The 13,374-nt window shown below is 43.7% G+C and overlaps 1 protein-coding gene across 1 annotated transcript in view; it reads right to left on the bottom strand.

Annotated features, from left to right (window-relative positions):
• Positions 1 to 9,087, bottom strand: part of MOSMO (modulator of smoothened) — a 58,889-nt gene extending 49,802 nt beyond the window's left edge. The window contains exon 1 of the mRNA XM_045875127.3: positions 8,932 to 9,087. Within this exon, the coding sequence (XP_045731083.1) occupies positions 8,932 to 9,037 (106 nt within the window). The 5' untranslated portion in view covers positions 9,038 to 9,087. The remainder of the gene's footprint in view (positions 1 to 8,931) is intronic.
• Positions 9,088 to 13,374: the final 4,287 nt, after the last annotated feature.

Raw genomic sequence — 13,374 nt, 5'->3', positions numbered from 1 at the left:
CTAAAGACAACTAAAAGAAATTTTATTCCATAGACAAAAACTAAATTTTCAGTTCTACTATTTGCCAGGTTTCTATAAAGAAACAATTATCTCATGTATTCCAAACATATTTCCAGCCTTTGAGGTGAAACTAATGGACTCTTGATACTCAACTGTAAAGTTTATAGATCACTAGCTCTTACATAAATTCCTTTAAAAATAACTTCTGGGGGCACCTGAGTGGCTCAGTCAGTTAAGCATCTGACTCTTGGTTTCAGCTCAGGTCATGATTCTTTCCCTCTCCCTCTGCCAGCTTGCATCCACACACTCTTTCTCTCTCAAATAAATAAATAAACAAAACCTTAAAAAAAAACCCCAAACTTCTGAACTAAGGATTTTCTCAATGCACTGCAGTTCCTACTCTTTAACCTATAGAAGAACAGAAAGTTGGGAGTCTAAACGTGCCTAACAGTTAGAAGGGCTGAAAAAACTATTAATCGAGTCTGAATGATATAATTTTTATTAATAAAAAACTCAACTACAACATGTTTAAAATTAACTACATGGCTAGTAAATAGCAGGACTGGCATCTGACTACATGCTGGTTTTGGTTTGATTCCAAAACCCGTGTGCCCTTTCTATGACGCTAGGCTGCCTTTCATTTAGAAAGCCTCTTCAATCTGTTCCAGAGACATATAAACCCAGTGCAGGCCTTGGTTTTGGTATGTATGTGTCCCATCAAGTTGATATTACCACTACAATGGACTTGGCAGTCTTTCTTCCTGGATTGGACTCAGTTATATTCAAATACAGACACACCATGTTGCCTTAAGTCTCTTTTTAGAACAAAGCAAGCTGTAAGTAAGCAAGACAGATAATAAAAAGGGAAATATTAAAAATTAAAACATTTTTTTACTTTTTATATAATAATTATGACTAACACTGGAGCATTTTGCTATGTACTAGACCAAGTGCTAAATCCTTAATACACCAAGGTTTATTTCCTCACAACCATTCTTTGAAATAAATACACGGTCTCCATTTTATAGCTGAGAAATCAAATTACATGCCCCCAAATCATAAAACTTATAAAAAGGGAATCCAAGAATCTATCTAGATATGGCTGACTCTAAATACCGTGGGACCATTTTAATTTTACTTTGTTGCAACTCCAGTACAAACCTAGTATTTATCAGAAAAGGGGTTGAAAGGCAACACTGCTGTAGGTCACACCCGCTGAGTGGAGGGCTGATGTACATGACTACATTATGCCAGCTTTGAAAGCTCTGGCTCTAACAGAAAAGTAACAGAATTTAAGAAGTCTGGTCAGTCTAATAAACGCAACAGCATCATCACTCTGTCATTTCTTTTTTGGAATTTCCTGCCTTTTAGTGATTTCCATTTACTCATGGCTTCTGTCCACGTTCTTGGTCCCAAATGCCCCTTCTCCAAAACTTTTAGGCCTACTAGCTTATATCCTTCATCCTGAAGTGCCTACATCCCTGTTGGTAACGGTAAAAAGAAAGGACTTCTGGAACCAAGGTTGTAAAGGAAATAAATGCTTTGTTCAGGAAATCTAATCTCATATTGGAAAATCTGGCCTACACTGTGAAATTTACAGCATCATGAATGATTTCAAGCTTCAAGTATGTCCTGTGAACATTATAAAAAAGACTGGTCTTTGAATTTTTACTCGAAGTTCTTATTATTTGCCAAGTATTATTTATACTGATAATGCCATTCTTTAAAAAACCAAAAAAAAAAAAAAAGTACCACTTTGCCCATTTTAAAGAAATATTATTCTTTGAAGTAAAAGAAATGTACTGGCCCAAATGTTCAACTGATTAATGGATAAATTAATCTGGCAATAAAAAGAAATGAAGTACCAATATTTACTATAATATGGATAAGCCTTGAAAACATGATGCTAAGTGAAAGAAGCCAATCACAAAAGACCACATATTGTATGATTCCATTTATATAAAATGTCCTGAATAGGCAAATCCTTAGAGACAGAAAGTAGACTGGTTGTTGCCTAAGAACAGAAAGTTGAGGGGTTATGGCTAAGGGATAGGGGTTTCTTTCTGGGGTACTGAAAATGTTCTAAAATTCACTGTAGTGACAGGGGCACAACTTTATGAATATACTAAAAGCCACTGCATGCACACTTTTAAAAGGGTGACTTCTATGGTTATGGGAATTATATTTCAATAAAGCTGTTTTTTAAAAAGCAGTTTACCAGGAAAAGACTCAAAAGACTATTGAAGAAATTTTGTTACTGCTTCTTAAATTAAAGGAGAATACAATCGCAAGATTTTTGCCCTCTTAGGTAGAACCAAATTCTGTCCTTCATTATAAGTCATGTCCAAAGAGATTAACAAAATGAAGTTCTGGATAGACTGCTTTGTTTAAACTGATGTTACAGGGGCGCCTGGGTGGCTCAGTCGTTAAGCGTCTGCCTTCGGCTCAGGTCATAATCCCAGGGTCCTGGGATTGAGCCCCGCATCGGGCTCCCTGCTCTGCGGGAAGCCTGCTTCTCCCTCTCCCACTCCCCCTGCTTGTGCTCCCTCTCTCACTGTGTCTCTGTCAAATAAATAAAATCTTTAAAAAAATAAAAATAAAAAATAAACTGATGTTACAGAGCTCCTTCATGGTAAAGTACCTCTGTGATCACTGAAGTTTTTACCATTCAGGGGAAAGCGCTATTTAATAATTTTCTAGTATTTAATAAACAGGTCTGCTTGGATAGCTTGTAATTTTAATGTTTTAAACCAAGAACCCCAATTTGTAGGCCAGGATCCACTTGTAGATCTTACATGACAGATGTCAAGTACCATAGTCCCCTATCTGAGGTTTACCAGGATTTCCTGTGGAGAGGGTAGTGGGCAGCAGAATAGGAAATGACACCCTCTTCAAGTCTTTCACTTCCCCAAGCACCTGCCAGTTTTTATACTTGAGCAGAAAGAAATCTCTTTCCCCAAAAGGTCAGCCATCTCCTAGGTTTCAAATGAGGGACAGGGGAGAGAGGGGGCTGTAGCATAATGTTTTTAGCTTATCTGTGTCCCCTTACTTAAACCTTCCCACGTCAGAGGAATGACTACATTCGACTAGCAGTTTAGGAGAAAAAAACTGGGCATATGTGGTCCATCTTTTTGCCTTTGGGAGCAATCTGCCCACTCATTTCCTCTGTTCTTTCATGCTGGAAGCCTTATAGGGCAGGTGCCTCAGTCCTGCCGGAGAATGGATGGTTAAGTCTATTCAATTTTGAGGTCCAGTAAGAGGAAGATGCTTGTGCACAGATAAAAGCCACATTCTCTTTATCAGTAATAAAATAATATTTTGGATCCTATTCCTTTTTCCCCTCAGTTCAGAATATAAGCAGGAAAGAGTATGTCCGTTATTATGACTCCTTAAACACTCTAACATCCAATCTAATCAATTTAAAAAAAGAACAAGAATGAAAATATTTTCAGGAATAAATACACAAACTACCACAGACTACAAAGTGAATGTGATAACCAACAGTATAGAGGGAAATGTGATTAGACACAAAAGAGGACTTCCTTTATGTACTGGAAGGGACTTTTGGAAAACGTCTGGAAATCTTTGTTAAGAACACTAAACTAAGATGATTTAGGATGGCATCACCCTAAATGGTCACTAAAATCCTTGCTGTAAAGGGAAGATGACTCAATGAAGGGATCTCTAGATCATTTTTATCAGAAGCAGCATTGCTGAATTGTTAACTTTCTTAGAATTAACTCAATAAAACTAAAAAACTTTTTCCCCCCACAAAAATTTGTCTCTTTAGGGATGAGAAAACAGTGATAGTGAGGTTAAGGGACTTGTACAAAGCAAAGGACATCACTTAAGACTAAAACCCAGGGGCGCCTGGGTGGCTCAGTCGTTAAGCATCTGCCTTCGGCTTAGGTCATGATCTCCAGGCCCTGGGATCTAGCCCCGCATCAGGCTCCCTGCTCAGCGGGGAGTCTGCTTCTCCCTCTCCCTCTGCCTCTCGCCACTGCTCCTACTCTCTCTCTCTGTATCTCTCTGTCTCAAATGAATTAAAAAAAAAAAAAAAAAAAAAAGACTAAAACCCAAATCTCCTTCTTTCCCTCTTCTGAAACCTGGCAAGAACTTCAGCCACTTAAGAATTTTAACCTCCCGGGGTGCCTGGGTGGCTCAGTTGGTTAAGCGGCTGCCTTCGGCTCAGGTCATGATCCTGTAGTCCCAGGATCGAGTCCCGAATTGGGCTCCCTGCTCGGCAGGGAGCCTGCTTCTCCCTCTCCCTCTCCCTGCCTCTCTGCCTACTTGTTCTCTCTCTATCTCTGTCAAATAAATAAATAAAATCTTTAAAAAAAAAATTTTTAACCTCCCTTAAGTAAATAAAAGGTGTGCATAAATAAGATTTCGGTAATACTTCAATGAAGAGTTTTCCTGAAGGGAGTCTGCAACACTGAAACTCAAATCTCATGTGCAAAGCACTGACGTGTGGGAAAAGGTGTGGAAATGACTATTCTACATTGGCTAAATATAAAAAGCCTAAGAAATCAAAGTCATGGACATTAGGTTGCTTCAAAAACTATAATGCACTATATAAAATGAAAAATACTGTTATTGATGTTGAGTTCTAATATTGAGAAGAAATTTGACCCGACACAGCAGAATTATGCAATTTTGCCCCTATATTCACCTGCCATTCAATATTTTTTATTAATAGGAACCACTAAGGGTCCTTACTAAAGTGCCTCATGTACTTTCCTCATACATACAGTATCTACTTCTGTTTCATTATATCTTCAAAAGTCTGTGTATAACCTATAGGCTATCAGAGCAAGCCCAGGAAACGTTACCACATACAAATGAAAATAAAATGAATGTACTTTCTCTGTATTTGCACCAATACAATAAAATCTAACTAAAAATTCTGCCACTATGAAGCATGGTCCACAACCTTATGATAATATAGTTTATTGGCCAGGATTTTAGGAAGTTATCCTATTCAGTTTTTTGTTTTTGGATTTCATTTCCTTCTGTGGTAGTTCAAGTAGAAACTTGAAGAGTAGAGAGACTAGAATATGGTGATGAGAGACTAAATGAGGAAGAACAGTATAGGAGTGATGCAGAAAGTCCAATGCCAAGAGGGAAGATGAATTTGACTTCTGCTAAGCCTGGCCATATTATTCTTGGTATTTCCTTATTACCAAGAACATCTAATAAAGAAAATGTGTCAGTTCTCACAGTAAAAAGTTCTGAGCTTTAATTTCAAAACTGGGATTCTGACATGTTATCATAAACTAGAATAGCAATACAACAATATCTAACCTTTAATGAGCACTTACTATATATCAGGTACTGTTCTAAATGTTTTACATGGATGAACTCAATCATCATTAACAATCAAATAAAGTGGGTATTATTAATATCCCTATTTTACAGAGGAAGAACTATAAAGAGAGAGGCTAAGTAACTTGCTCCAAATCAAAGAGCTGATAAGTGATGAAGTTTGGATTTGAATTCTGAGATTTTCTGTACTAGTTCACTACAGTGGTTTTCAAATTACATCTGCAGAACCTTTCAGCTCCAGGATTCAATTTTCAAAATATATTTTGTCCATTTAAAAAACTGCAGTAAAAACATCACCATCAAAATATGCTGTATTTAATGCACTGAAGGGAACCAACACATTAACTTTTTGCTGCTAGGCTGTCACTTCTGTGCAGATCTTAGAATAAAGCTAGTCCTGTCACTTCTGCCATCTTATTTGAACTTCCTGTAAATGTTTCATTGATTTGGAAGGTGCAATTCTGTCCAGAATTTTTTTAAAAACTCAAGACTAGTTCTGTCTGCTCAGATAAAAGTGTACATTGAGCATACAAATGCTGTACCAGGCAAAGTTCAGGTGCATCTTATCACAGCACAAGTCAATAAAGAAACATCCTATTTAAGTTTTGGGGTCTTACTGTCTGACATATTTAAGGTAAGAAATATAGGTTAGATATGATTTTGAAAAATTTCCTACTATCTCCTATTATTCCTCTTCCAAGTTACAGAATATTTAATTGAAGGGTATCCTGAGATGGCCAAGGAAACTGTTAGGAAAAAAACCACTTCCTCCACCCATTTTAGCCACACATCCCCTCTGTCACTCTGGACCTTGTGTCCATAATTCCCTGCCCTTCCACCTTGATGTCTCAATCACTCCCAGTCAGGTCTTCAATTCTATTGGGTCCACAATCCCACTGACCATATATCATCTGCTATTCATTGACCAGTACATCAGCTCTGTCCTTTACTCACTTTTACTTTTTATCCAGCTGAGAATCCATGAGCCATCATTACAACATTTTGGCCAATACGTTAAACACGTTTGCTCCTCTGTCATTTTGTTGCATTTCGTTGGCAAACCCCAAACATGAATGAAACCTTCTACTGGCTTTCACCACGCACTTGTATCAAAGCAACTGAGCACTACTAGAGAAGGTCAATAAGGCAGGGCTTATCACACTCTATGTTCTTGACCACTGATTTCAATGAGGCTTCCATGCTGCTAGACAATCCTCCTGTATCACTGGTTGGCATGCCTTCTCTCCAACTATTTACTTATTTCAAACATGTTCTACTTTTTTCAAGCCTTGAACTTCTGTCCCTCCCATCTCTGCAGCAACTCATAGCTGAAGACTTTGTCTACTGATGTTATTCCTGTCCTGCACAGTTGAAAATCCATGCATAATTTTTGACTCCCCCAAAACTTAACTACTAATAGCCTGTAGACTGGAAGCCTTGCCAATAACATAAATAGCTGATTAACACATGTTTTGTAGGTTATATGTATTATACACTGTATTCTTAGAATAAAGCAAGCTAGAGAAAAGAAAATGTTAAGATAATCATAAGAGAAAGTACATTTACAGTACTGTATTTATTTCTATCAAAGAAGATTTGATTTCTTCTTACAGTGATTTCTTCCTACAGTACTGTAAGATTTCTTATCAAAGAAATTCCATGGGTAAGTGGACTAGTGCATTTCAAACCCAAGTTCAAGGATCAACTGTGTATCTTTCCCATGGACATTTACATTGGGATTCACCTAAAAGCACTTTGCAAAAATCATCTTCTATTTTAGAACAGTGAAACCTCTTCATCCCTAAGTATATACAAGGTCCCCAAAGTAAGTCTCATGAAAGAAGTCACTAAGATAAAAACAACAGGCCATGAAGTGCATGCCACACATATAACTGTACAAACTAGTAGTAACACTGACATTGTCAACATTTTCAGAAACAGCCCATAGTTTCATCAAATTCCAAATCATCCCGAACATTTTCTTATTCACCTTACAATTTTTAAAAAACTGAGATATAACTGACATACATTGTGTACATTTGATTTGATACATTTATATACTGCAAATTTACCACAATAACAATTAGCTAACAGCTCAATCACATCAAAATAATCATATATGTTTTACAACTAAGAGCTCTGCTAAAACCTGTAAAGGCAAGAAAAAGAGAATTTTTTAGTGTGTTATTTTAATAACCCGTAAATCTGACAGCATGATTTTGTGTTACTAGATCTAGATGGAGGAGAGAAGGGAGGGAGGAGGGAGCAACAAATGTCCCAGCTACAGCTTTTTTTAAGAGCTAAATATACTGCAGGATAAATACAGAACCATAAGTAATACTTAAGAAGTAACTCTGACAGCACAGTGATACATTTTTATAACAAATTATTCACGGAGGGAGTCTGACATTCCCAACCCCCAATATTCCCTTCACCTGCACTGAACAAGCAGTTAGAAAACAAGCTCATTCCTTCATTCCGATCAGCTCTCCTGACAGCTGTGACATTAATTAGAGGTTTGGTCTCACAGGTCTGGGTGAGTGAGAGAGAGAGCGAGAGAGCGAGAGAGAGAGGTGGTCCAAGAAGAGAAAAATCCTGCAAGGGCATTCACCTGGGATACCCTTCAGAAGGATGCCTACTTCTCTCCTGAGGGCACCACCTTGTCTCCGCCGCCTACAGCTCCGTGGTGTTACAGCGCTCACTGCTACTATTGCTGGGCTGCCTGAAACTCTAATGTGTTATTTAATTTTGTAACTACTATTAAGATCTCTAAAGCGTTTTGTGATGCGCTGGAATGAAAGATGCTCCATAAAACGAAGTTTATTATTAGTATTATTATAGCTCCCGGGCCTAAAATAAAGCAAAATTATAACCACACAGACTTCAAAGGGGAAATCGGAACCCACAAGCGTCTTAAACACTGCCAAGCGGGCAGGGGTCAGGCGAGGGCGCGGGGAGGGAGACCCCCGCCCCCACCCAGCACACCAGCTCCGCCAGCACCATTAACCCTGCCTGGTCGGGCCACCTGGAACCCGGCCGCAGCTCCCTCCCGGGCCGGGGTCCGCACCTGACTGTCACGCTGCTCTCTGGGGCTTCTCTCTCTGCCCCACAGGCTGCCTCCCTCCCGGCCCCGGCTCTCCGCCTAGTTTCTAATTCCTTCACAGGCGCCTCAGTTTTCTCCAAATCGGGTTCTTCCCGTCTCCCACCTGGACTTTCTCCCCGCCTCCCCGTCCCCCCCAATCCAGGACGAAGCTCGTTCCTCTGGGGTCCCTCAGGTCCGGTGACTGTCTCCCCACCAGCCCCCCTTCCCCGTGCGGGACCCTCCAGCCCAGCCCAGGTCTCGTCGCCCCTCGGCCACTTTTCGCTCAGCCTGGGGCGCCGCTCCCCTCAGCCCGAGGGTCCCGCTCGCGACCGCGCGTCCTCTTCTCCAACCCCTCTCCTCCCTCGGCCCCCTGGGCTCCCGGCCCCGCAGCCCCGGACGCCCCCTCGTCCCCTCCCTCCTCAGGCCAGCCCCCGCCTCGCACCCTCCAGCCCCGTTTTCCCCTCAGCCCTCAGCCCTCAGCCCTCAGCCAATCCCCCGTCCGGCCGCGCGCGCCCGCCGCTCACCCGCGGACTCCCCGGTGTTGATCCAGTCCGGGTTGGCGATGCTGGCGATGGCGAAGATATCGGCGGCCAGAAAGAGACATCCTGAGATGATGGTCAGTTTATCCATTTCCCCGCCCCGCTCCCCCCACCCCCCGAGCCCCGGGCAGGCCGCGGCCTCACGCCTCCCGCCCCATGGGCCGCCGCCGGGGCCCGGAGTCCCCGCGCCGCCGCCTCGCGCCCCCTCGGCCCCCGCGCGCCTCTCGCGCCCTCCGCGCGCCCGGGACCAGCAGCCGCGGCGCGGCCCGCACAGCCGGAACCGCCGCCCGCCCCGGAACTGCTCGTCTCGCCCGCCCCTCACCCGGAAGCGAAGCTGCGGCGCCAGCGAGGCCGGGCCAGCTCCCGGGCCGCGGCGAACCTGCTCGGTCCTCCCGGCTCTGCCGCCCGCCTCGCAGCCCCGGCCCGCAGCTCCGACCCTCCCGACCGCCCCGGGCTCCGCTGCGCTCCGCCGGCCTCTCCTCGGCCGCCCGCCTCGCTGCCCTGGAGCCGGACCGGCCGCCGGCCCAGGCCCCTGCCCCGCGCCCGGGTCTCTTCCGGCAGGCCACGCCGCCTTTTGGCTTTCTTGCCAATAATATTGTTATCGTTGTTAATGACTGTTTCGTGACAAAATGCCCCTCAGTCTTTAGCCTTTCAAAAGGGAGACTAGATTGGTAGGTGGGGGACTCTGCCGAGTGACTCGGGGCTCGGTACAGCTCTTGTCACCTTGTGTTAGCATTGCCCCCTCCGCGTCCGTCAGCTCGGGGACCGCCCCATTTAGGAAATAACTGTCGACACCTAGTGGGGGGACTGGCCTGGACAGGCGAGACAAGGTTTCCACTCTCCGGAAGCTTACGTCCTGATGGGGAAGAGACAAACACGTTCAAATTTTATCTTGAAAATAAAGATCATTTCAGGTGTTGCTTTATGAATTAAGTGGGGGAGTCGGTCTGATGGCGGGGGAGGAGGAGGCCTGCGGTGATACTTAGGATGGTCAGGGAAGGTTCACTGAGATCACCAAGATCATAAAGACCTAACCTGTGAAGATGTGGGCAAGGCTACTCCAGACCGAGGGAAAAGCCAGTGCAAAGAGGATTGGGGGAAGGGACAGGGAAGAGGTTGGCTTGTTCAAGGAACTGAGGAATAAATAGCCTGTTTGGCTGCAGGGTAGTATGAAGAGACAGGTAGGCGGAGGCCAGAGGTAGAGCTTTGGGAGCCATGGTAAAAAGTCTGGATTTTGTTCTAAGTGGAAAGGAAAGGCACAGGAGGTTTTCAGCAGGAGACTGACAAGGTCTTATTTAATCTGTAAAGATAGTGTAGTTAGTAGGGGGGAGGGGCAAGTTTGAAAGCAGGGATACCAATTAACAGGCAAAGTACTCTAGGAGAGAGAAATACAGCTTTGGCTAGGATGAGAATAGTGAAAACGGAGAAAAATGTACAGCTTTGGCTATTTTGTAGGCAAGGAAAATGACTGACAATGCGGGAGGGGTTGAAGCAAAGAAAGGCCTCAGGAATGACTCCTAAGGTTTTGGCCTTAGTAACCAAGTGTTTGGTGATAACTATTTACTGAGTTGAGGCCTGAGGAGAGGCTTAGTTTGGATGGATAAAAACAAGAAAAAAAACAAGACCTTGGCATAATTTGTTATGATCAAATACAGATGATCTAGCCATCCACAATTTTGCTGTCTAGTGGAGGTTTCTTTTTCTTTCATGACTCATGGAACAAATCACCATTAACCCTAACTTTGGATCCAGCTCTTTCCTGGATAGTCTCCCATGCAGCAAACAGGAGATGGGACACTCATTTTCTCCTTAAATGCCACATAGGTCATCTCTAGAAAGACCTGGAAGAGTGACATCTGTCTATTTTTGGAATGCCTACATGTTCACAAAACTCAGCAAGTTTCAAATTCCACTAAACCCAACAGCCTTGCAGAAACTCATAGAGTTATCAGTGTCACCACATAGATTGGGTAAGGAGGGATTTGATTGCTAGTCTATAGACTTTCCTGTCCAAACATCGGTCTCCTGGAGGGAAGGATATTAAAAAAATATGTATCATTTAGTTTTCTTCTGCCACACAAATTGGCAGAAGCTGATTGATATATTCCAGAGATTCAGATATGCGTATCACATTACTGTAGGAGGGCTTCACTTTTTTTTTTTTTTTTTTTAAGTACTGGAGAAGTTTGATGGAATCATATTCTTGGCTTTTTGTCCAGAATTTCTGTTGCCCAGTAATACAAAAAACACCAACTACATAGTTCTGAATTCTCAAACAATGTCCACTGATGTTGACTACGAGGGAGTTGATGAGAATCCTGAGGTGAAATGTTGGAACAGTTTGCCTATTCTGACCCCAAATGAGTGGAATGATGATCACTTGATTATTGTGTTAAAAAAAATACAAGTATATGGGCCTCCTAGGTGGCTTAGTCGGTTAAATGTCTAACTCTTGATTTCGGCTCAGGTCATGATCTCAGGGTCATGAGATTGAGCCCTGCGTGGGGTCGGAGCTGGCCATGGAGCCTGCTTAAGATTCTCTCTCTCCTTCTCCCTCTGCCCCTCTAAACCCTCTATAAATAAATAAACAGGGGCGCCCGGGTGGCTCAGCCATTAGGAGTCTGCCTTCAGCTCAGGTCATGATCTCAGGGTCCTGGGATCAAGCCCCGCATCGGGCTCCCTGCTCCGCAGGAAGCCTGCCTCTCCCTCTCCCACTCCCCTTGCTTGTGTTCCCTCTCTGTGTCTCTCTCTGCCAAATAAATAAAATCTTTAAAAATAAATAAATAAATAAATACTAAAACAAGTAGAAATTTCTCCTTCTACCTGGGCACTTCCCAGTCCTTCCTATCTCTGCCCCTCCACAAAAGTTTCTGGATCTAAGATTAAAGGATAAAAACAAGCAGTATGATGGTAACTACACTTATCGTGGTGATCATTTCATCATGTATACGAATGTCAAATCACTCTGTTGTACACCCAAAACTAATATATGTCAACTATATAGGAAAAAAATAGCGTGAAGTTAAAAAAAAAATTGAGAACTTTTTTTTTTTTTACCAGGTTAATGGTCACAGGTCTTAGACAATAGTCACCTATCCCATTCCTTCTTACCAACCAGGATGGGGGTGGGAGGGGTGGACAGGGACCAGATATTCTGTTTACAGATTTTTCCTTAATCCTGTTTTTAGCCCCACCATCTCATTCTTGACTTCCAGCGTGTCTGGTGTTTCAAAGTCCCAAGCCTCTCAGAGATCTACAGGACAGATCAGTTGCCTTCTCTATATCCCAGTCTAGATTTTAGTAGATGCAAACCCTAGGGGTTAGGAGAGGTGGTGTGATGAAACAGAAAGGATACAGAACTGTATTGCAGTCCCACCCCTTCTACTGCCTTGAACTTGGTAAAGTCCTGTCACCTCCCTGGGCCTCTTTCCCTCCTCTTACTTAATAGACTCCCAGAGTCATGCACTCTGCCTCAGTGATAGAACCTCCCCATCCCCTGACTCACCCCTAAGCAAAGCAGCTGGGACTTTTCTATTCGGAGAGAAATGAGCCACAAGGATCCTTAAGGCAGAAAATCCTTGGGGACCCAGAAGCCCCCAGGAGGGATCTATGGTGGCAGCCTGGAGTCATAAATAGGCATTCGGTGGCTGTTAAGGGGCTGTGAACACGGTGTGCTTTATCGTGATGGATGGTAGGCCTTGGCCCAGCAGAGGCTGAATCCAGATGGGACCTTGGTGAAAGCTGTGGGGGGGACTGTGTAATCACGCTTCTCTTTAAGGAGTATCTTTGGCCTGACAGAATAAAGAACACATGCCTCCGGGGGAGAGGAGGGTCAGGTTCACCACACGGGTTAGGAGTGTGGAGGATGCACCATACATAAGCACATGGGGTTTCTGGGATTAGATAAAACAAAAGAGCTAAGGGGCACCTGGGTGGCTCAGTTGTTAAGCATCTGCCTTCTGTTCAAGTCATGATCCCAGGGTCCTGGGATCGAGTTCCACATCGGGCTCCCTGCTCCACGGGAAGCCTGCTTCTCCCTCTCCCACTCCCCCTGCTTTTGTTCCCTCTCTCGCTGTCTCTCTCTGTCAAATAAATAAATAAAATGCTTAAAAAAAAAAAGCTAAATCCAGAGTTTGTTTGTGCCCTGGGCTCAAATCTCCTTTCCTCTCACGGATTGGGTTCCACTGGAGCTGACTCAGAGACAAGAGAGTATCGATTAGCGATTAGTGAGCAGGGAGTTTATGAGGGAGTGCTGCTCAGGAGCAGGGGAGGGGCGGGGAGGCAGCAGGGAAGGCTGAGGGAGCAGTTTGCAGTGGTGCAGTCATTGGAGGCTTTGGCAGACCCCGTGGGGAACTCTGAAGCTGGGATGGCTGTTCCAAGTTGGGGAAAAGGGGCCAAGCCTTTGTATCCCTGCATGGACTAGTCATC

Source organism: Mirounga angustirostris, unplaced genomic scaffold, assembly GCF_029215605.1.
Source record: "Mirounga angustirostris isolate CCGP_5_RB_7025 unplaced genomic scaffold, mMirAng1.0.hap1 SCAF_5, whole genome shotgun sequence".
In the NCBI taxonomy this organism is placed as follows: Eukaryota; Metazoa; Chordata; class Mammalia; order Carnivora; family Phocidae; genus Mirounga; species Mirounga angustirostris.
The sequence above is the reverse complement of the archived record's forward strand: the minus strand, read 5'-3'. Positions and strand labels throughout refer to the sequence as shown.